This window comes from Pyxicephalus adspersus, chromosome 1 (genome assembly GCF_032062135.1).
Source record: "Pyxicephalus adspersus chromosome 1, UCB_Pads_2.0, whole genome shotgun sequence".
Lineage (NCBI taxonomy): Eukaryota > Metazoa > Chordata > Amphibia > Anura > Pyxicephalidae > Pyxicephalus > Pyxicephalus adspersus.
This window is the reverse complement of record NC_092858.1, coordinates 11,858,630-11,882,385: the sequence shown is the minus strand read 5'-3', so window position 1 is coordinate 11,882,385 and position 23,756 is coordinate 11,858,630. Positions and strand designations below refer to the sequence as shown.

Genomic DNA, 23,756 nt, shown 5'->3' with positions numbered 1-23,756 from the left:
TATGAAAAGAAACTGAGTATGGCAGCAAAATCTGATATTTATATTTTTCCCTCTAATGTATTTTTTACCTTTTGCTTTAAGATGGTGATCTCAGAATAGCAAGCTTATGGCAAAGTCATCTATATAGAAGGGAGTCTTTCCAACAGATTTCTCTGTCATCTTTCCTTTTATCACTGCCCCGTATCATATAGAACAGCCATGTCAGGTTCCTTTAGCTGTGAGCCAGCATGGGATGTCACCAGTCCTTTGTCTTCATTTTTAATACATGTTGAGCTGTACCAGGCCGATGACCTACACTTCATTATTGCACGGCGTCTCTGCTTTCTGACCCACATTTCCATGACAGTTTAAAATCCCATTTCTACATCACATATAGATTCTATCTAATCAGCATCAAATCTAAAAGCCATTTGGAATTATGTCCATTTATAAAGACAGCGGAAAGGCAAGATCAACATCATGAGCAGCATATAACACCACAGATCTCTTCATATTAAGGCTAAGCTTTTATTTACAATTATATATCTTTATTATTTTTTTATATTCAGTGCTAAAGTTCTTCTTTAAAAGCTGATTTTCCCAGCAGTGGTAAATAACATTTACAGGATTTTACCTTCCCTGAGCCTCTGATTGTAATGTAAAAGATGAAGCAGCAGATGGGTAAACGCAGCAAGTTGGTAGCACGTTGGTTAGCATATAAGGACTGCAGCGCACGTAATTGATTCCTTGTGCTGCTTCTCCCTCTTCCAATCTGAACTATGATGTAAAGGAGATTGATACCAAGTCAAACAAAGAAAAAAAATACTGACTCCTAATTACAAAGCTTCATTCGTTCTTTTGTCTATAGAGTTTCGATCTAGAGTTCAGGCGTGCCACTTATGTGCCATGGAGATGGAGAATGGAGGAAGAATGCCATGGAGAATGAATATACTGCCTTAATGCATGACAACACATTGCATTAATAAATTCGCACATACATTAAAGAACATGGGGGTCTAATTATAAAGCAGTAAAAGCAATTTTACCCAAGCACTTTCTAGAGGGAAATTTATCATTATCATTTCACTGTTTCAATGACAGAGCTATTTTTTTTATTAGAGTTTAGCTTTAATTTAATCAAAACCACATTACTAATACAGGGACTATGCACACCAGCTAAGACCTATCAATTTAAATTGTAAAAATAAGTCCTTATGCCTCTGGGTGTGGTGCTATGATCTGGGGTGCCTAAGTGGTAGTGTTATGATCTGGGGGGCTTGTGGGGTCAGTTGTATGATCTGGGGTGCCTGTGGGGGCAGTGTTATGATCTGGGGTGCCTGTGGGGGCAGTGTTATGATCTGGGGTGCCTGTGGGGGCAGTGTTATGATCTGGGGTGCCTAAGTGATGGTGTTATGATCTGGGGGGCTTGTGGGGTCAGTTGTATAATCTGGGGGGCTTGTGGGGGCAGTTGTATGATTTGGGGTTGCTTTAGATTGTGAGGTCTGGGCTCAGCAACATTATATCCCCATAAAAGACATTAGCCGACTACCTGAATATACTGAATGACCAGGCTTTTCCATCAATGGATTTTTTTCCTCCCTGATGACATGGGCATGTTTCTTGGTGACAATGCCAGGATCCATCGGACTTACATTATTTAATGTACAGTGCTGCGTAATATGTTGGCGCTATATAAATCCTGTTTAATAATAATATTAATAATAATAATAAATACATTGTAAAAGAGTGGTTTAGGGTGCATGAGACATAATTTTCACACATGGATTGGCCACCACAGTCAAGACCGAGTCCAGACTGTAACCCCATTGAGAATCTTTGGGATATACTGCGGAATGTACTGACATGATGGTATGACTCTCCCATACAAGATCTTGGGGAAAAATTAATGCAACTCTGGATGGAAATAAATTTTGTAACTTATTGAAACAATACATGGCAAATGCATGGTGTAGTCAGAGCCAACAAGTAGTCCAACAAATTATTAAAGTGGGTGACTTTTTTTTTTTCTTTTGGATACACAGCGTATAAAAATTCAATTTGTATGGAACTAAATGTGATAATCTTATCTATGCCAGTGAACTGCTTGCAAGTGTTTGGAGGAGGGGGGCAGCTTGTGCACTCTATCACCTGGGGATACATCAGGACACATTAGAAATGGGTGAGCTGTTTGCACTTTGTTAATATTCTTTTCATGTTTCTTTTTAAATAAACTAGCCATGTAAGGTCTCTGGCCCTCAACGAGAGAACATGACACATCTTCTTCCCCTTCTTATTCAAAAACCAAACCATCCACATCAAGCTTTTCATGCAATTTTTTTTTTTTTCTTACTTTGTTGAAAGTATTATCAGTCATTTTTTATTCTCATTTCCCTTATATAACTTCTTTATTCAACAGCTAAATGACTTTTTCTTTCACATGATGAATTCGGGGTTATGGAACACACTGTAAATAACAGCATCTTGCAAAAGTTGAGGAACCCTTCCCGGTGCTTTCACATTTTACCTGAAACATTATATGACAAATTTGATGCTTCTTTATAATATTATTTTAAAGCACATGCAACTCCATATAATCTTTCACATGGTAATGTTTTTTTTTAGAAATCATTTTTAGAATTCTTAAATCAGCAATATACACTATTTGTGCCATCTAGATCTATGTTTGGGTACTTTGGGTCTGTTTTAGGGTGGCAATGCTGTTTTCCTTCCTCTGAAATGCTCTCTTGTGTTGTCACAAAGGCTTGCAATAGATGGTACAAGCATTGGTAGTGATACTTAATATGGAGGAACGATTCACCCTAGGAAATTACATACAGCTTCAGTTCTGGTGTATTTAGACAAGGAGAAACTAGAGCAAATAAGCTATAAAAATGACCTGCAGTGTTGCAAGGGCAAAGCCCATGCTCCTCAGGGCTGGTTTTAGGAGCGTGTAGAACTGAGCTATTGCCCAGGGTCCCCAATAATAGAATGGCAATTGTGCAGGAGCTGGAATACTGTCCATTTGGGCCCTCCTACTTCCCTACTGAAAATGCCCAGGGCCCAATTTATCCTAAGCCATTATGGGTTCCATACCTGTAGCGTAGGCCTTCAGTATCAGCTTATTGGTAAACCTGAACTAAAATGTGTGCAGCAGCAAGGGCCACTCACTGTTTCCGCTAGAGAGGAAGATAGAATAATGGAAGAGAAGTTCTTTATTTTATTTCAGGAAAGCTTAAGTAGAGATGGAGTTTATGGTGAAAAGCTCTGGGGAGCAAACTAGACCCCCTCATTTCTTCTATGGAAAAATTTCATCCAAGTCTTAATCAAGATCTGATTTGGCTATGGAAAAGAAATGTGGATAGCATAACTCTATCCTATATATACCACTAACAATAAGTATTTTTACAAGCCAAATGGCAACTATTCCCAGGAGCAGCAGATCAGTTGCCACCACAGCCTCAGGCAACACTAATGGCACCTTTACATAAGCTATATTTAGGTTCTCTGCCCGTTCAGCTTTTTTTTGGAGTTTGAACTGCAATGCCATCGGGTATTGCCATCAAAATAAAGTCTGATGAGCGGTTATAGTCACAAATAGGGTTCACTCTTACCTACTGATCATTCTTCATTACCTAGAGAATTTTTTTTTCTGTTGCAGCGCAAATGTAATAATCAATAAATTGGGCAGAATTGATTGGTATGAAAATATGGCATAATGGCAGAGTCTTCAGTACAAAGCTCAAATGCAAATTCGGTATATTTCAATAAATCTCCCTTAAATGTATGTCAGGCTGTCAGAACAATGTCAGAACATTTTCTCTTAGTGTGGACATTTTCTGTCTTTAATGGATTTCTCCAGAGTGCCGGGATTAAGACAAAAAAGAGCTGAGCTCTCAATGTGGCTTTAAACTCCAGCGTGTGCGGATCATATCCCATTACTCTAAAAAACCAGACGCTATGTAGAACACTCGCTTTAAATGTACAGTGCTTTGTAGCCTGACTGTGCACTGATTTGAATTTAGCATGCATTTAAAGTATAACTAAGCATGTAAATGGTGTATAGAAATAAAGGCTGAGGGGTTTATGTAAGCAATGAAAATCTGCGTATTAATTGTGACAGCAACATCTCAGCAAATTATTATGGATAGAAAGCATCTGGAGGCAGTACAGCCTCAAAGCTCAAATGTAGCCTTTTATGATTTTCTGTGCTCAGCAACTTCCATTAATTTTCAGACTTAACTAGTATTTATTATAGAAAATGTGAATGAAACAGGCACCTAAAGCCATTAGGGAGCACCCTTAATGGGAAAGGGGGATTAAGTAATGCACAATATATGGACAAAGGTTCGTGGACCCCTGACCATCACACCTGCATAAGTTTGTTGGACATCTATCTAAAAATCAATGGGCATTAAATTGCCCTAATGTCATAAAGCATACTTAAACTCAACAAACCATGCAGGAAGTAGAAGTATTGCATTTCTCGGGTCATAAAAATAACCTCCTGGTTCCTGTTGGCCCTTTATTAAAGTTCTAAACTGATTTGCACTTGCGTCATGTAATTTGGAGCTCGGCTCTGTGTACAGTGTCACCAGAAACAATAAAACTCTTAAACATGCACAGGGCTTATGCCATCCAAGAGGATTGCCATCTTCTCAGAAGTGCACAGAATCAGCAGTGGAGATGGCAACGATGACCGGTCATGGGCTTTTCATTGCTACAGGGCAAAATCACGGGGCAAGTATGTGCCATAATCAGCAAATATGTTGTGCCAATTATGGCAGAAGCTCATTATTCACCAACCAGTATAGATCTACTTTAAGGGTATTAATGAATTAAGTTACACCCTTTCTGATTACAACAGTCCTTGCTTTTCTAAGAATGAAATCCAGGGGCATGGTTGTCCTAAAATTGTGGCATTTAAATCAACAGAGCATTTGGGAGGTCAGGTACAGATGTTTAGAAGATCTGGCCCACAAATGTTCATCAATCAAAAATGTGGTAATACGGGGTTCTGTGCTGGCCACTGCCACTCCAACATATTTTATTTAGTAGGCGTTCATTTATGCAGCAGCTTTCCAAACTTTCCTATCATGGCTGCATTCCAGGTCATTCTGGCAAGGAAAGCTTCAGCATGTTTGTGATATTGCCAAAGCTTGCCCATCGTTTGTGCCTTCTGCCCTTTCCTTTGGCTATCAAAGCTACCCATCAGTAATGGACCAGTAGAGATGTTCGGAAGGGCCCAAGTGGCAGGTAAAAACTCTAATTATGAAGTATCAGAGCTTTTTAGAACTGGAGGTATTTAGCCAAGGTTTGGGAGGCTACTCAAGGCATGTGAAAGACTCTTAGGAGCCCAATTGAAGCTCTAGTAATAGAGCAATGTCTGATATCTGTCTTAATGACTTAAAAAAATATACAGGAAGGATATGTTAGGCACTAAATGGGATGTGTTTCACCATGGTTTTAAGATGGCATCTTGTCGTTGGTTAAAGTGGTAGGTCATGCAAATAATTTCTAACTCACACAAACCAATATGTGCATGACTTTTCAAGATTACCAAATTGCACATGCACACAGAACAATCAATCCAAGAAAAAAAAAAATAAGTTGTGTCCTTTTCGCCCAAGTTCATAAAATTTTATTTTTCGGTTCCATTTCAGACAATTTATAACAGGATATATATATCTAAAATGTATATATCTTAATAGTATGAGCATTTGAACATGTACATTCTGGGTACTTCATGTTTTAATTACATACTGTTGCACATATTGGGTTCCAAAAACTGGAGAACAAGAAAAAATTTGGTGTTGCCCATAACAGGATAGATGTACTGATGGTACATTATAAGACAATAACCTATTAGCTGCTAGTCACCTTTTGCCCAGGGTTTGTTCACATCAGAACATATGCAATAAAAACTAATTTAGATTTGTTTTGCAATGCTAAATAATATGTTAATTGCATATTCCCAGTGTGCTGCAATGCATTTGCACCAAAAACTCACCATACATATAGATGTGCTCTGTGCGTTGCATTGCCCTGCACTGGAAAAATATGCAAGATCTGTTTTAATGTGCATAGAGATGTATTGACAACATACTCATTTGAATAACATCTATTCTATTTATTAATAGACTGGTTTTTAAACTTCAATATGGTGTAAGGCTGGTTTCAAACTGTTGTACTGAAAACACATGCTGCAATTCATTTGTAATGGACACCAAAACATTTCTTTAGCACACCACAAAAAGCAGGAACACACTACTGGGTTGTGACCCACTGTATTGCAAAAGTAGTGCATGCACCCTGATTTAACAACAGTTTATTTAAATAATTACACCATCTTAGCACAATGTATGGTATAAAGCACATGTACTAACAGAACACCAATATGAATCCAGCCATTGAAAATGCCACCATTAACCTCTCTTCATACTGAACCCCTGGCTTCAGTGCTTTCAGAAACAAGTATGTAGATGGGGTTTGAGCCATTTCTGGTCTGCAGTAACTGATTAGGCATTGAAGCTAATGGATCAGCATGGAATCATTAGCTAGCATTTAGTGGAAGAGGTCAGTAATGTAAGCCCCAGTATTTCTGTAATTGAAGGTTTCCTTTTCTTACGGGATGCCCATTAGGATTATCCAATGACTGGAAAAGAAGGGAATAAAAAAGTTAGTTGGGGCTTAAAATCCACCAAGAAAACAGACTGGATGTATCTGGAGCATCTTCCCATAATAACCAAATTATAGTGTTGGCAACTCAAATGATTTTTTGAGATTCTATAGGCCTAATAGCACCTGAAAAAAACAGTCAAGTCTTGTAACATCTATGGCTGTACAAAAATGGACAGTGGTTTTGCACTTTCAACACCTTTGGGGCTTCGGGCCCCCACTCTTCCTGCCTGTTGGGTATCACACAACCATAACTGTAATATCTGGGATGTGTAAAATTATAATACACATTATCATGGAGATAAATGAAAACACATTAAAAAAAGGTAATCAAGGCATTCTGGTTACTCACGAATCATGCGGTCAGCCATTATGGAACCTAAACATGCACAGATGTCCCTTTAAGTGCAGGAGTGGGGACCACTTTCCCAGATGTTGGTTTAGCCCACAAAATAGCTGCAACATAAGGATATATGATAACTTCTATTTAGCTGCAACCCACATATCATAGATTAGATTGGTAAGTGGCCTGATAATCTTCAGCTTCCATGAGAAGTGGTCGGGTTTCCTCTAAAATAGTTCTCCTTTTTTTGCTTCGGCACAATAAGCTGATGATGGTTGCAATCACCGCAGTGATCAACCCTCCAACCACTGCTGCTCCAACGAGCCACTGCCAGATTTGTCTTGCTTGCTCCAAATAGGGCAACAGGAAGTCTTGGAAAGAACCTGAGCAAATGAAAGGAGATTGTTACGTTAACTTTGTAGCCAAGTGAAAGTTGCAATATTTTAATTGTATTGTGGTTGGGCAAGAAAAACATTTTGTACATATTAATGATCATCAACTATTCGATGATGAGTTTAGGAACCTAAGGGGATTAACTGGGAGGCCCAAATTGTAAGATAAAACGATATGGGGCTGCATCCAATATGGCCAATCTTCATTATTATTTTGCTGGGTAGAACATTACAAAAAAGTCAACAAATTCAGGACTTTAATAGATTAATGCTTAATTTACCCTCTAAAATATTTCCATGGGCAGGCAGTTAGTGTCCAAAATGATGACTAATATCACAAAATGAAGCAAAAGAAAGAACCAATGGGAGCTTAGTTTGGGTAACAAGTACTCCAAAACTGCAAGGGGTTTAGAAAAGCCAAAGGTTCCATGGACCACAAGACCTAAAACCATCATTTGAAACCATCATTCTTCTATTTAAATATACTTTGCATGCCAACTTCAAGAAATTTATTTTATTTCATCATAGATGACTAGCCAGTGTGAGAAGGGGTTTTCTAGAAGGAACATTTATAAAGTAGGTATAAAAAAAATGGTGGATAATCAAAAATCCAAAATCAATGCACAGACAGATGAATATTTGATCAAAAAATGGTATTCTTGTAAACTATCCCTTAGTGTGCTCAGAAAACCCTGCTCACATTTTTATACATCAATAGACAACATGCACAAACAGAAGAACCCATTGACAATGATGTGGCCCCCAGAGGGTTGTTACATGGTCCCCTCAGGAACTTTAAACCCAGACAATCACTGCCATGTACTACACACCCCATTTATCTTGTTACTGTATCAATACCATATAATGTATTCTGAGGTTTGTATCGGCACAAACACGATTGATTAAATTCTAGAAAGCAAACGTGTCAAAGTGTAACAACATGACAAGCTACGACTTGAGTGAAAATGCTGCATCAAACCTCTAAATAATTTAGGAGAATTGAATTTAGTTTACAAGAAACTAACATGATCACAATAAGGAACAAATTTGGGAAATGATTAAGGTAAGAGTCATGGCGGCTGCATTATTCTTTCACAGAGATATATGTAGGTTGCCATTGACCATTTCAAAATGCTATAGTAGTATACTGATCCCATTGCCTAGATATTTTGAGCCATTTATTCAGTGAGAGTTTGCAGGCGTTCAAGCTCCTGCATGTGTTTCAAATCAGCGGCTTATAAAGCATTTAGAGCAATCAGCATGACAACGTCCCCAAATCAGCGGCAGAGACCTGATATTTCTTTGTTGTAGTTTTACTTTCATTTGCAGGTCCCTTTCCTAGTTCCCAACAATGATTAACTCATGACTGTCCCATCTATTTCAACTATTTCTTATCCATTTCTATTTTGCTCAACCAGATCAGAATCCCTCCCCCTAAGCTCTTCTGTACAAACTGCACAAATCACTGCTCATGCCAAAATAAATCCAGGCACACCACTTACAAAAAAGAAGATTTAATTTAATGCAGATCTATTTTTTAACCTCCTTTAGAAAAAGAACAGGTGTGCTTCTTTACCTTTAGGCCATTGCCTTATACCAGTGGAGTTTGGCCAATACCCATTTGACATTATGAATCTGAAGTTCTACATCTGCTTAAGTTCTCAGCATGCAACTGTAAATCTTATGCAAATCAAGGAAAAAAACAGCTAATGATATATCATAAATTCCTGCAATTATGCCAACATCCATGTTTTATTACATATAAAAAAAAATTGCTATCAATCTATTTCAGCCAGATTCAGGAATGTTAATTGTTAGAGTGTAGATTATTTACATCAGTTTTATGAGTGGAGCTTGGAAGCCGGAATACTTTTTCTCCACCTTTTCAGGACCTTGGGACAACTCCCATATCTTCCAACCTTGGAAATTGGGAATGTATTTAAGTGACAATTCTTGTCACATGTTAGACTCAAACATCATAATATACGATATAAACTTTCATTCCAATGTATAACAAAAGACTATCAGATGTAAATATAACAGTAGCCGGTTATTTGGTCTAGGGCCTCCTGGTAAGGGTATTATAGAGTCCATGCTGAAGTGGACAGGCTCTGATGAAGGGAACACATCTAAGAAATAGGTTAGACAGCAAGATGCCCATATGCCAGTTTGGTGGCATCTAACGGATTCTCTCGTAGATATTTTGAAACAGAACCCCTAGGCTTACGGCTCATGTCTCTATTGGACCCTACAACCAACTTTGGATCAACCAGAACTATGCAATATGAGGAGCAACTCAACCTTTCCAGTTCATTTCTATCCATCATACATGACCTCTAAATGGCAACTGTACAGTTAGACATTAATGTTGCTTTTTTAGTGTATTTATATTTCGTCAATAAAGCATTTTACTCATTTACCAAGGCCATGGTGCTTTGGTATTTTTGTATAGTTTTGAAGATTTCCCAAGCTTTTTTTTTTTAACCATAGTAAAGTGTGTGTGATTGACATGATGTGAACAATACTATATTATAGATTTTTGTTCAGCACTCAGTACTATATTAATTTAGTTTTTATTTAGTTTTATGGTTTGGTGTAGTTGGCCATTATTAGATAAGCTGTCAAGTTGTTTTTTCTGCTGATATTTCTATTATAGTGATAGAAGTGCATCTTTAAACATCTCTCCAGCTAGATGAATAATCATCTGTGTGTGTGACATTCATTGATTGGATAAGGACAAGAATGGGTGGATGTTGAACATTAATGTGGAGACTCTGCTAAAATCTAGAAGAATTTCTCTATAAGTCATCCAGTCCATCAACTCATATTTCTCATTCCCCCATCCTGTTGCTATACAGAATACACCTCTTTCTATCCCTCGCATACCCAATGAGGTTCTCCAATGATATTCAGCAGGAAAGTCCTAATTTAGATGAGGGACACGTAAAAAGAGAATATGCTATGAAGCCCATAACATTGTAGAATTAATGGTCCTAATAAAACTAGCCATGAATAAAATCGCTGTAATTACCATTGTCCTGGGTATATACGGCTGTCCTTTTTTTCTGGCTTCTTCACTCCAGCTGTACTTGTCGAAAAATTGCAAAATGCATACTAAAAAGCATCCAGCCTTTATCTAAGGACCCTGTGCTGCTGATCATGCCAAGTGATTGTTTCCCAGCAGCTAGAGAGCAGGTCCAAGCCACAGGGAAGTGCATTGGAGTGGATTCATCAATGGCAGTTTCATTAAAAAGTTGGAAGTGGCATTGAACAGTGCACAAGACTAAATGTTTTAATTAAATCCAGGCAATGTTCCAATCTCACTACCTGGCTTCATAAACTTTGCACAGTACTCACAGGTGTTCTTTTAACTGAAATTTTATCCCTTCAAATGGAGGCCTCATAGGGCTTCCTTGACGGGAAATGGAAATGGCTTTGGGTCAATTTTAGTCTAACACTCGGCACCAGTCAAACAGCTAAACCAATGGCTAAAATGAGTACATGACAGATGGTTTATACTTCAAAAGACTTACTTGCTTCCTTCCAATACAGAGATTCACCACATAGCAATAAAAAAATAAATATGGAGACTATTTATACTGCAGATAGGCAACCAACTCCCAAGGAGATGCAGTATCCCGATATGGGTATTTCTCCTGTCACCTTGTTCTTTGTATAGCAGCTCCTTTGGCATGGAACAATGAATGACTTACTGTACGATAATTACCACCCTGTTATTACCCTTTCACCTTGATAATTACTTGGATATTAGGAATGCTATAAGAAAGTCATATGGGCCCTGTCCCAGTCCCCTGCCAGGTCTCCGTAGGTTTGTTTTGATCCAGCCCTTTTTCTACTTGTTATTCCTGTTGCTCCAATTTTTTTCCCATGAAATATATGGCTTTACCATAGGCCTTGTTGCCAACATACCCCTTGATGTAAGCAGCAAGGACTCTTGACTGCCGATTCCCTAAGCCACTAGTATTGCTATTTCTGTATTTTATGCCATTTTGTAATGTAACATTGTTTGTCTTTTAGACATTTCTCAATAATGGCACCTGTTTGATCTATACAGGGTATCAGAATTACATCAGACACACCATATATGGTACCCTGTGTTGTGTTGTTGTAAGATGTTCTTTGCCTTCTATTTATTTTTTTAGTTATTTCTTTGTCACATTAGATCTAATGTATTTTTGAAAAGTTAGTAAAAATATAAATTTAATTTTGCATGTAAAATAAATACATCCCAGGATGTGTGGGAAATTAAAATTGAAGCACATCTCTGCAGTACATCCATATATTCTTATGCTAAAACACTGCAAGAACAGAAAAACAGCTTTTGATCCACCAGAAAATCAATGAGCACCCAGAGAGGAGGCAACACCTGCTAAAGTTTTAGTTCTTCTGGTTCCACCTTCACGAAAATGCTAATGCAATTACGCTATAAGAACTTTGTTTTCATTACCTATCAAATTTGAGAACCAGTGACATCGCCAATACGTACATACACAGGGGACACCATTTACCTGTGGCTTTTATATTTAATTTTAGCAATGCTCAAGCACAGCAGACCCCTTCACTATGCACATTTTCCTGATTGCTGGCATCTTGGTGCTGTTACGAGCGTCAATCAGCAGGCCAAGTAATCACAGGTCTCCCTAATCATTCTGGAGAATTATTCATACTCCAGCTTTATTCCCACTATGGTCTACAAGCAGAGAGCTCTCAGGAAGAATATTGCGGATACAGAGAGCTGGTTTATATTTAGAGGACAATATAACCATGTATTGACAAAGGAGGAAAAGTTCAAACCCATCATTTATATTTCTTAGCGGTCCCTTAAATATTTCTTTTTAACTTGCCTCACTGTTCCAACAGGACTTAGAAAGAAGTTTCACTCATACTTGCCCCCAGAAAAGACTAAAAGATGTACCCTTACTTTTTGCTTTGGTGACAATTTGAAAGTTTTGCTTTTTCAATTTGTCTTTGAGAGTTTAGCCAACAAGATATATAGAGATATAATCTCTCCAGTGGCACAGGTAGTCATAAACTTTCAAGATTCCTTGCATTCTTTGTGCTCAACAAAAACTTTGGGCCATATATAGAGCAGGCCTGATTTATTAAAGCTCTCCAAGACTGAAGAGGAGAGAGTATATTGGGAGAAATTGGGAATTGGGTGATCCAGCAAATGGATTTCTTAAAAATTATTTGCTATTTGGCAAATAATTTCAATCCTGGACCAGATCTATTTCTAGTTTGCTGGATTACTCAGGTTCTCCCATGATAGTCCATCTTCTCCAGGTAAGTTTTAACAAAAACTCTATTCTCAACAGCTCTACTTATTCACAAGAACTTCATCTTGGTACTTCCACCACTGGATGACATTGACAATCATTGTTAGGAATAGTGTCACGGAAGGCTTTAACCAGTAAAAAAAAAACAGTGTATATCAGATTTATATATTTATTTTTAATAAAAGGTACTGGTTATCTAATATCATGGGTTTAAGATTTGCCATCCTGGAAAATTCATGTGCTGATTTACCTAGGAATTCAAAAGGCACTGTATGACCAAACCAAAACCAGAACCCCTAGAAAGGATATTGAAGAGGCATATGGATAAACCAGGGAAGGGGAGAGGGAGGCAGATTAGCCATATTATATGTATTGACAAACTGTTGTGGGGAGAAATTAGGTTCAGTTAGGGATCTATGCCAGTTCTAACCACTAGCTTTTTAGCAAATCAACCCCCTCTGCTGCCCTTACCAAGTTTAAATCTGATCTTTAATGTTTTAACTGCTGTTAAAATGTTTTTGCTGTAAAACTTTCCTAAAACACTGGGTTTTTGATGCACACAAAATTTAAAGGGGTCTTTTACACAAACTTTTTTGGAGTATATTTTTTTTTTTGGCTGCTCTTCACTTTTTATGTTTATAGGGCATTATTTCATTTTGGGGTGCCTAAATCCCCATATTCATTTTCTAATGACCATCAGTTCCTAAAACTGTCCAAAGTGCAAAAACAGTGTGCACCTAAACTACTTCACTTTATATCACTCTCACCTCACTATCCTAAAAACAACAATAAAAGTTCGCTATATAGCTTGGCCTATAATCACCCTATTATAAAAAATAAGTTGTAACAATGAGTTAATAAAACCGTTGGCAATTTACAGGCAGGCCAGTGCCAAGGTTTCCTGGAGAAATAAAAACACCTATTGGATGTATTGCTAATTATTGAAAGACCACAAGTTGTACAGAGTGTACAAATGGTTGAAGCCCAAAAATTTTCAGGAAAAAATGTAGGATGTTCAGTGTTTTTGAATGTTCCACTGATTACCGATTATACACGTCTATATTTTCTAAGGCTATGCCCCCCGCCCAAGTATGGTATTTAAACAATTAATGGTAGCCTTTCATGCCATACAGAAAGCTCTTCTTCCTAGTTTGTTTGCATTGGTACATGTCCCCCATGGCAGTGGTTGCCAACCTTTCAGAGCTCACGGACCACTAATCTATGAACTCCGGACCATGCTTGTGCGGGGAGCCGTGTGTCACTTAAAGGGAAAAAAACTTCCCCTAGAGTACCGTCATGATGACAGAACCCGTCCGCTCTCCCATCGCAGGCTCTGAACTGGTCCAGAGACACAACCGACCCATCGCCCTGAGCCTGCGATACATACAGTGGACATGGTCCTCAGCTCTGGCCGGTGTGCCCCCCCCAGCAGGGTCCTTACCTTGACCCCGATGGGGGGCACACCGACCAGAGCCACAAACCACCAAACAGTTTGTTGACCACTGCCCCATGGCATTGTCCAGATTTTCATTTATTTATAAATAGTAGATTGTCTATTAGCCCTAAAATGGCAAAACCTAGTAAGATTCACCTTCAATGTGATTTGAGGCTAACTGCATGCTCACTGAATTTAAACAGGATTTGCCGAACGTGCAAATTCACTAATGACAATAACAAACAAAATTTGGCATACCTGATTCCACCAGGTAATCATAATCATACCCCAGGTCTCTTGATTGGACAAAGAACTCTCCATTTGTATACAATGGAATAAATGGAACCATGTGGTATTCCCGATTGTGTCCAACTGGTGCATTAGCTTCTGGGAAAACATCCAGTGAGGGCTGATGTCTTCTAAGCCATTGTTCAAAAATACTGAAAAAAAAAAATACACACACACTACGGTTACATAGAAATATTGGTAGTTGAATGGATTGCCCATAAGACCAACTAGTTTAGGGAACCAAGGGGGCTATTGGAATGAAGCCACGCACATTAAGCTAACCACTTCACAGGTTGTGTTGGAAAAGCAAATAGAGGCCAAGCCAAACCATAATTTGAGGAATGTGTACTGGAGAAAGCTTTCTGATGGGTGGGCCATGCTGTATAAGGAGTCTCCTGTGGTGGAGTTGAGGCAGGGGAACAACACACCAGGTTGGCTGTGAAAAAGTAGTCACCCATAACAGAAACAAATTGAACAAGGACCTTCATGGAAGCATCCCCAAGTATATAAGAGATAGCTTCAGATATAGGAAGAAGGAAAAACATTAGATTTTAAAGCTTATTAAAGATTTTAGGTACCTGATTTAGGTCAAACTTAAAGTTACATTGGGTGACCTTTCTCAACCTTCATGTTATAGGTTGACAAGAGGCTATGCCTATCTTACAATTTTTCTTTTTTGCAATCCTGTCACACTGCAAGTGACCATATTAACACATTACTTATTGTACCATGTACTTTTCTAGCCCCAGCATATTGCATAGTGCTTAGTCTACTTTAGTTACTTTTAGGACTTACATGCAGTCAATGCCAATATTGGCAAGGACATGCCAGTTGCTTAAGATATTATATTCTGTAAAGTTTAAATCTACTTTACTGTTAAGGCTTGCATTAAGAATGATGGTGATGGTGTTGGTAGGGGTCCCCAAATGGCTATCAGCATCAAAAGCCTCCTTACCCAAATATCAGCTTTATTTCTGGATTAAACACACGCCCTTACACCAAATGCAGAAACTTTTAAAGCAAAATATCAATTTTTTTCTGCAAAAATTATTTTGACTTTAACTACAATTTCTTAGTACTTCAAAAACTGCTCCCAACAGAATGATTTTCTCTGCAGATCGTCCTTCCGTAAATCCAACATCACCAACAAATCATTGTTTGCAATACAAAATGTCTCTGGGACTAAACTCATTTCAATTGTAACTGAATCCATCGCACATGGAATTTTGACAGCCGTCTCTGCACAGGTCTGGAGGGAGCCGCGTGTTAGGAAACTGATCATGCAAAAGGCAGCGGGGGACATGTATAGTGTAAACATAGCAGAGACACTTCAGAATAGCATAAAATTGTAAACTTCATGCCAGTTCTCAGATCTCACTGTCAGGTTCAATTTCACAAAGTGATGCATCTGCCAGCAGCTGGCAGGCATCTCCAGAAAATCAGGGCCATCATTAAATGGTCTTCCCTATTGCTTGATTTAATATTGCTGCAAAGCAAAAAAGTAGCACTCTAGACTAAAAAAAGAAAATGCAAGAATTGCATTATATAGAATTCCGAGTACAAAGCTAATGATAGAACACATACATGGGAGAGATTTCACCTGCCTAAACATTTTTATTTGTCAACCCAATTTGTAAAAAGCCGTAAAAAGTGTTACGTAGCATGCCACACCATAAGCCTTTATAGGCCAGAGAAGGAACCTACTGTGGTTAATTTTAACTTTCCGGTTCACCTCCCCTGTAACTGGAAAGTGAAAGTAGAAACTGAACTGATGACCTCATCTTTATGACGCTGTTCTTTTATGAGCATGGCCCGGCCCCTTGCACTATAGTATGCCATCCTGATTCTGAATACTACTAAATGGGTATTAAAATTTTAAAGTAAAGATAACAGACCGTTGATCCAGGGAACATCCGATTGCTTCACTGGAACAGGAATGAATTTTTCCTTCTTGTTGGAGCAAATTGTGCCAAGCTCTGCAAGGATTTTTTTTGCCTTCCTCTGGATCAACTATGTCTTTGGGGTTATCTGGGATATGTTTATTTCTCTAGTGGTTGAACTTGATTGACTTATGACTTTTTTCCACTTATATACTTCTCTCTTTCTGTTATGCTGCACAAAGATTGCAAGAGCCAAGTCAAGCTCAGGTACAAATATATTTAAAAAAGGGTTATCGAATACAGATATGCATGCATCATTTTTTTATTATCTACTAGGAGTTCATATGTAATTATGTTGCGTAGGTTTGGGTGTTCAAAATGAATACAGTTGGCTGGGCTAATTGGAAGATGTGATAGAATAAACACCAGAACGAAATTGAGCATGACTGTACTGGTATTGTTAAGGGCAGATTGCCAAAAAAATAAATGTGCCGGTGTTTATTGGAGGATTTAACCACAGGGTGACTTACGTACAATATTCTTTTAGCAAGCTTCAGGCTTGCATGTTTGCCATTGTACTTACAAAGGGGTCACCAAACATGTCCTACTGGATATCCTGCATGGAGGACCTTTCAGGATCTAGAAGGGTCTGCAGTAATTATGTCAGTGAAAGGGGATCCAAAAAGAGCCCTAGCAGCAGACCTGGATGCCAGTACATCTTTTTGACAATAGGCATTTCCTATTGGATATCTAGCACACGGGATGCTTTCAGGATCGAGAAGATCCTTCATCAACTGTAAGGTATTAAAAAAAAACAGCACTGGCAAGACCTGGATGACCAATTTAGGCAAGTGTATCTTGCTTCCCAAGGTGTGAGGTTCTTTTATCCAACGCTAGGCTTTCATGATTACCATGGGTTTCCAATTGTCTGTACATTATTAATGTTGGCATTTTCTATTGGATATCCAGCTTTAGGTTTATTTAAGGGGCGAAAAGAGCCTGCAGTAGACAAGTGCAAAGAAACTAGTAGGGTATCCAAAACCAGGGACCTGGATGTTGGATTTAGGCGTTTATATCTGGCTTGCCAAGAAAAAAATCTGTTCTGTGTTCTGTTGAAATGGTTTGGTGTAATTGCCTATAGATGACTTTTATATATTTCATGACCTGGTTAATGAGATTTCCACCCATTGCCCGTTCGGGGGATGTTTCCTGTAGATAGGTGGGATGCACCCGCAGCATATTGCAGAAGAGTCCTTTGTGTTTTTTATTTATTTTCTCCGTGTGTGGTATGTGCAGACCTCTGTCAGAATTCCTTGTCCCTGAAATAGCAACTGATATTGTAGAACATGTTTTACCTGTCAGCTCTGCCTAAAAAGGAGCACAATGTTGAGTTCTCCTCCACCCGTTTCCTTTGTGGCTTTCTAAATTAGATCATGTGGTGTGTCACATGACAGTAATGCGGGGGGGGGGGGGGGGGGGGATGGGAGGTGTATGTCAGTCAAGTTCCAGGTATTTATAGACACATTTTATTATGTTCCTAATAAACAAAATAATAGATATGGGTGCAAAACCTACTAGAGGTCAGGGAATACAGAAAAATCAGAACACCAGATATTTGCACATGAAACATTTTTTGGCAGAATGGGGGGTCAGATTAGTAAACCAAACAATGTGAATTTGCTAATCTTTAGAAACGATCTAAAATATTGACAGACCAATCAGAACCATGAAATAACTTTTGTGTTGAATTATTCCTAAAGAGGCAATAAGACTTCTGTGCTTCTCACTGTTCTTCCTGGGGAGGAACCCAAAATGGACCATATTGGAATCCCAAAGTTGGGCAACTGCATAATTCTTGGGCAGAGCTCAATAATACTTTATCTGCCTATATATGTGGATTTGCCAATTTGCTTAGGCATGCATTTTTATTGAACATAACATATATATCTTCATCATCATTTGGAATTTTACTCCATGTATTGAATACACTTTCCTTCCAATGAAAGAAACCATCCTATCTACAAATGATGCACAATAACAACCAAGAAATGGAAACAGGCAAAGATTGAGATTTTCACTGCTATGCTAAATACGGAAAACTTACCTGTCGACAAACGCATGGTGAAGAACAAAGATGGGGTCCTTGGCAGATCCTTGAACAGAGGACATGGAGCCATTCAGATACACATGAAGGGAATTGTGCATAGTGCTCTGTGACCTGTACGCAATCCCAGATGTTGGAACGGCAAACCCTGGTTAAAACAAAAATTCAGAGAAATCTTAATATACAGGTAGTTCCCAAGTTAAGAACATCTGACATACGGATGACTCCTAGATACGAATGGGGCTTCCCTGGTCCCTCGTGTGGAGGACGGAGGTTTGATAGTGGGGAGGGGCGGTTCGCATGACTTCTGCAACATATTGTAACTCTTTTAATGACCAAGACAAACTCTGCAGTTGTTTCTTTTTGCATATCAAAGCACAGCTTGCTCCAGAAGTAAATGAATGTCTAGGCTCCATAAAGATTTTTGTTTTTTTGTTTTGTTTGTGATTAACCCACAGTGAGGATTTTATACAACAACTGACACCACGCTGCCTAATATGTTGAGACAAACATCTGTTCTAATTGCATTTTTTTTTAAAAATGTCCCTTTTCCAACTTGCATACAAATTCAATTTAGGAACAAACCTACAGTCCCTATCTCGGATGTAACTCAGGGATTACCGGTACAAAATCCGTTCCACACCCACACCATACAAAACAGGGGAACAATTACGTTCTGTAAGTAGTAATAAACCTTCACCACTTTATCCAGAACAATATTCAAGCTTCACATAGATATGGTTTAAAACAAAAATGTTAGTGATTTCTTAAAACATGTTGGCTGGCATCAAGCTTTAATTTATTGCTCAGACCTTTAGGTGTGCATCTATGTAATACACCCCTCTCCGAGGGGTTTACAAAGTAATTGCAACTTTACTTCAGGGCCCAAATTATTTAAACCTTATTTTATTTCTTGTTTAGGCCGAGATTTTACTCTTGCATGACAAAACATTAATTACTAAATCCCCACAAGTAATGATGGTGCCAATGCTGCAAACTACATTCACATCCAGCAATGGGAACATTTCTGGATTTATTCCCCCCAAAAGTTTATCCCTATAAACATTTTGAGGTGCAGCTTACCTTCTAACATGTTCCTGAAGCTGAAGTTGGCAGATCGATCCATGACTCCAGTATCATAATTTGATATGGATAAAACAGCCTCCACTTCTGCAGACGTGGGCAACCGGGGAGTGCGGGAGATATCATGGCGTCCAGGGCTTCTCAGAAGAGGACCTTCATTTGTGCCATTACAGAAAATTCCCAGGCGGTTATACTCTTCAGCCTGACTACAGACAATCTGCAAGGACAGGTCCATTTTATTTTTAATAATGTTAAAGTAGTGAGGAACTTTGGATTATTTGGGTAAGTCATAATGCTTGCTCATGGTTCTTAAGAAAACAGAAAAATGGAAGCATTATTCCAGTTTTAAAAAGTACAGAAAAGGAATTGGACTCAACATAGAATGCCAACACATTTCAGGAGTTGCAAAGTTCCTCTGCATGAGAACAGAAGAAAGGAAATAACTAGATTCAAAAGCCAAGATGAAAGATATTATTTTATTATACTAATATATATAAAAAAACACTAACACACCAGAGCACTCCTACTCACCTGGGGGCTCACACACCAAACTCCTATCAGGAGTACTATCCTATAGTATAAGGTAGGACCTACCAGGGTTCCTGCTTCACATTACACCGTGCTAAAATCAGCCATTGTAGGCTAGTATCCTTGTATCTTCAATATCCACTTTCTCTGCTGTGGTGATTTGATAGCCTAGAAGATGAAAAAGAGAAGATGCAAGGATAGCAGCCTGCAGATGACGTCTTATACAGCTTTTACTGTACTGAAATTATCTGGACTTTAAAAGTCAGAAGGCATGCAAAGTTTCAACCTGCCTTAATTTTGTTTTTTTTGGTGCATGCCCTGAAGTTTTTTCATCAATGCCATCAATGAAGAAATGGATTGGACCAATGGGCTGCCAGTGTTACCTTCTAAGCATTCTCAGGTGGCCCCATGTCTTGCCTGCCTAAATGGCCATTGTCTTGCATCTTCTATTTCATACTTCCTCCTTTGTTGTGATTAAAGAGAACGGAAGTCTCTTAAACAGCAGAGATGTTCATAGAGTGTGATAATGGAAGCCGCTTCAGCAGTCACAGGGGCCACAGTAAATATAGATAGCTGGGTGGAACTGGTAGTTTCTAAGCAATTTCATGGTGCCTCTAAGGTAGCGGAGGACCCTCCCTCACTGGCAGTTTTGGTTATCAATGTTCATTAGGGCCTTATTAGGGGGGTAGCCAACAATTTGTTAGGGGGGCTATTAACTAGTTCTTTCCCATGTTCCATTGGGCTTTGTACATTAAAGGCACAGACCAACATAAAGACGTGATTGAAATAAAAAACTTAAATGCCTCATCACACCTTCACAGTCTGCAAAAATAGTTATAAATATAATATTATATAAATATATATTATAAAATAACTAATTGCTTTGTAAATCACAGCTGGCATGAGAGAAGTGCGGGGGCTCTCATCATTGATCCACGCTTGATTATGGTAGTTGCCCATCTCTGTGTTCTGCATTTATGAGTCACAGACCCAGAACAATCACACCACAAATAAAAGCCAAGACAAAGTCAGTTTTCATTTAGAAAACGTTTATCAAGCAAATAAGGTAAAAAATTGCTATGCAATGAGTAAGCTGCATCCCATTTAGCCGAGTATGAAACCAATTATATGTAGATTGGTGACCCCCTGGAATCCTGGGCAGCCAACTGTGACAGATTTGCAGAAGACTAAAACAGAATTGGTGCTGTAGAGGAGACTCACCCAATCAATATTCCAATTGGTAATTAATTGAAAACACTGCAAGAACAATCAAAGATTCTACCTTTCTAATAATTATTCTTGGCTAGAAAGTGATTAGAATTCTGATGGGTTTTACTTGATAGTTGATACACCCAATAGATCTGTGTTCTTTCAATCGCTATTTGGTCATCAATTGGCCAGACCAGTTGTGTCAAATTTCCCTTTAGATTCCCATGATTGATTTATCAGACCAGAAAATAGATCAGATGTAGAAATCTATGTTTGGACCTTTCAATGAAGTAAGTCCACACAGATATGGAATGGTCAAGGGCAGGATTTATTTGTTGCAGTGCTAGTTTAGGATAGCATTTTAAAATCAAGTCTCACTGCATCTATTTAGCATTGTGTTGCTGTGTGAATTGCAATAAATCTCCCCTTCGATGCCTGTACTTGGTGCAGTTCACTGATTCAAATTATTGAGGCCAGAACTTTAGCATGACAGCCAGGCAAATATTCTCTAGAGACAAGGTAAGCAGTGACAGCCTATCTATTGTTTTTTTCCTATATATATTTTGCAGAAACCACAGCTCAGCACTATAGCAGATATAAAACAATACAAAATCCTTGCAGATCTGAATTAAAGGGATAATCTACCCAAAAGTGATAATTATAGGTGGAAGCTGATGGCCATTTGTGTTCCTAGGTGTCTTGGTATAAATCCAAACTTGGTTCCTATGTACCTGGGAGCTCGGGTTGGTCCTTGTAACTGGAAAGATGCAGTTCCACAATTTCAAATAAATATTCCCTGCTGAAAGAGTGGGAACCCCAAGGCCACAAGCAAGTGTTTGGACCCAGAGTTTCCTTTCCAAGGGGATTGTAGCCATAATGATACACTTGCAACAATAGCAGAATTAAGTATTGTTTAAGCTTTTGAGGGTGAATGCGCACTTATTCCCTGATCCAAGCAGCTTGGACTAGAAAATAGGGTGGGGGTAGACCCAAGAAAGTTTGTTCTGAAAATGTCACTGAAAGTACAAATTTATATCATGAACAGTGCTTAACAAATAGTATCCAAAATGGGACAGCAATTAAAAGCAAATATCTCTTACTGAGCCCAAAAATCAGGTTTTAGCCTCACGCATTCATTCCAAAAGTAAAAAGGTCTTGGTGAACTTATAGTTTTAAAGTGTTGGCAAATAGGGAGCCTGAAAAGGTAAGGGAGAATGGACAAGGCCCATGACCAGGGTAAAATTTGTACTTACTTGCCAGGAGGAGAAGAAGGAAGCTGGGCTGAGTAGAACATTGCTGGTAGGATGCGTACCCCCAAAAAACTCATCTGTGCAGATCTCACACCGCTGGGCCTCTCTCCAGTCCCAGAAGGGAATAGTAAAATTTTCATCCCCCGTTACCTTCTGGATTTCCCGTTCCCAAAGCAGCAAAAAGAACCTGTGCCAAGGCAGAAAGCCAGGAGCTTCATGGGCAAAGTCTATGTTTGCCCACACATTGCCATCTTCCAAAAAAGCATCTCTGGAGGCGTAGTAATGCAGCCACACAAACAGATCGTAGACGTTGATATCCGCAAACATCGGATTGGAGCCATTATTCATCTGCTCATAAGTACCAGTGGAAATGACATAGTCCTGGCTGATGGTATGCTTGGCCAAGTTGAGATAGGCAATGAATTTGTCCTTTTCAGCTGTGGTCATCCTAAAGATCTCCTTTCTGACCATGGAGCGTCTAACAGTTCAGTTTGGTCCACTGAAGCCAAACTTGCACTCACCACAATTGTAGCCCATAAAGTTACCTTGGCATTGGCAAGTCCTGTTGTAGAAGACCATGGGCCAGTTTTCTCGGTCATCAATGCCAGAGAAAGGGAACTGGGCACCCACAGGAGAGTCGGAGAGGACTACATCTTGGCATATTCCCCTGCCTGAGGCTTCTCCACATGGAGAATTATCTGTTGGCCAAATTGGGCAACATTCCTTGCTTAGGAGGACCTGTAATGTACTACAAGCCCTGGGGAATTGTGCATAAGCGACACGGAGTACCAGGAAGAGGGTGCTAGCTGCTAAAAGCACCATAGTACTTTTCATCCTGGTATCTCTCCTCAGACTTCTCAAACAGACCAAGGGGAAAAAAATCCCTCTTCTCTCCACACTTATTAATTGGGCTAATCACATGTTCAGGCTTATATCACTTTTCCTCCTCCTCACTGAAGTTCACAAGCCCTCCCCTTATTAGAAATACTAATGTGAACTGATGATCACAGGAATGAATGGAGTGTCTTAAAAACAGACTACTCATTTTATCTCATGTTTCAAAAATCCATTTTTAATCCCAACTTTTGCAATGAGAAGTAAAGGAACATGCCTGAGTGATCTAGAAAAAAAACCCAGATTATACTTAAATTGCTGTTTGTTTTTCTCATTAAAATAGTGCAAACAAATTCAATCAAAGACAAATTAGATCAATGCAGCACGAAAAGTGGAACTAATTAAAAAAGTTAGGTTAACCATGTGACTGGCCAAGGCTCTCCCAGTATTCATTCATTA

The 23,756-nt window shown here is 38.8% G+C and overlaps 1 protein-coding gene across 1 annotated transcript; it reads right to left on the bottom strand.

The window, feature by feature from the left end:
* Nucleotides 1-5,602: 5,602 nt before the first annotated feature.
* Nucleotides 5,603-23,342, bottom strand: TYR (tyrosinase). Its single transcript, XM_072402487.1, has 5 exons — nucleotides 22,467-23,342; nucleotides 19,477-19,693; nucleotides 18,394-18,541; nucleotides 14,380-14,561; nucleotides 5,603-7,380 (listed from the first exon to the last, which is right to left on the bottom strand). The coding sequence occupies exons 1-5, from the start codon at nucleotides 22,932-22,934 to the stop codon at nucleotides 7,160-7,162; spliced, it is 1,236 nt and encodes a 411-aa protein (XP_072258588.1). The 5' UTR covers nucleotides 22,935-23,342; the 3' UTR covers nucleotides 5,603-7,159.
* Nucleotides 23,343-23,756: the final 414 nt, after the last annotated feature.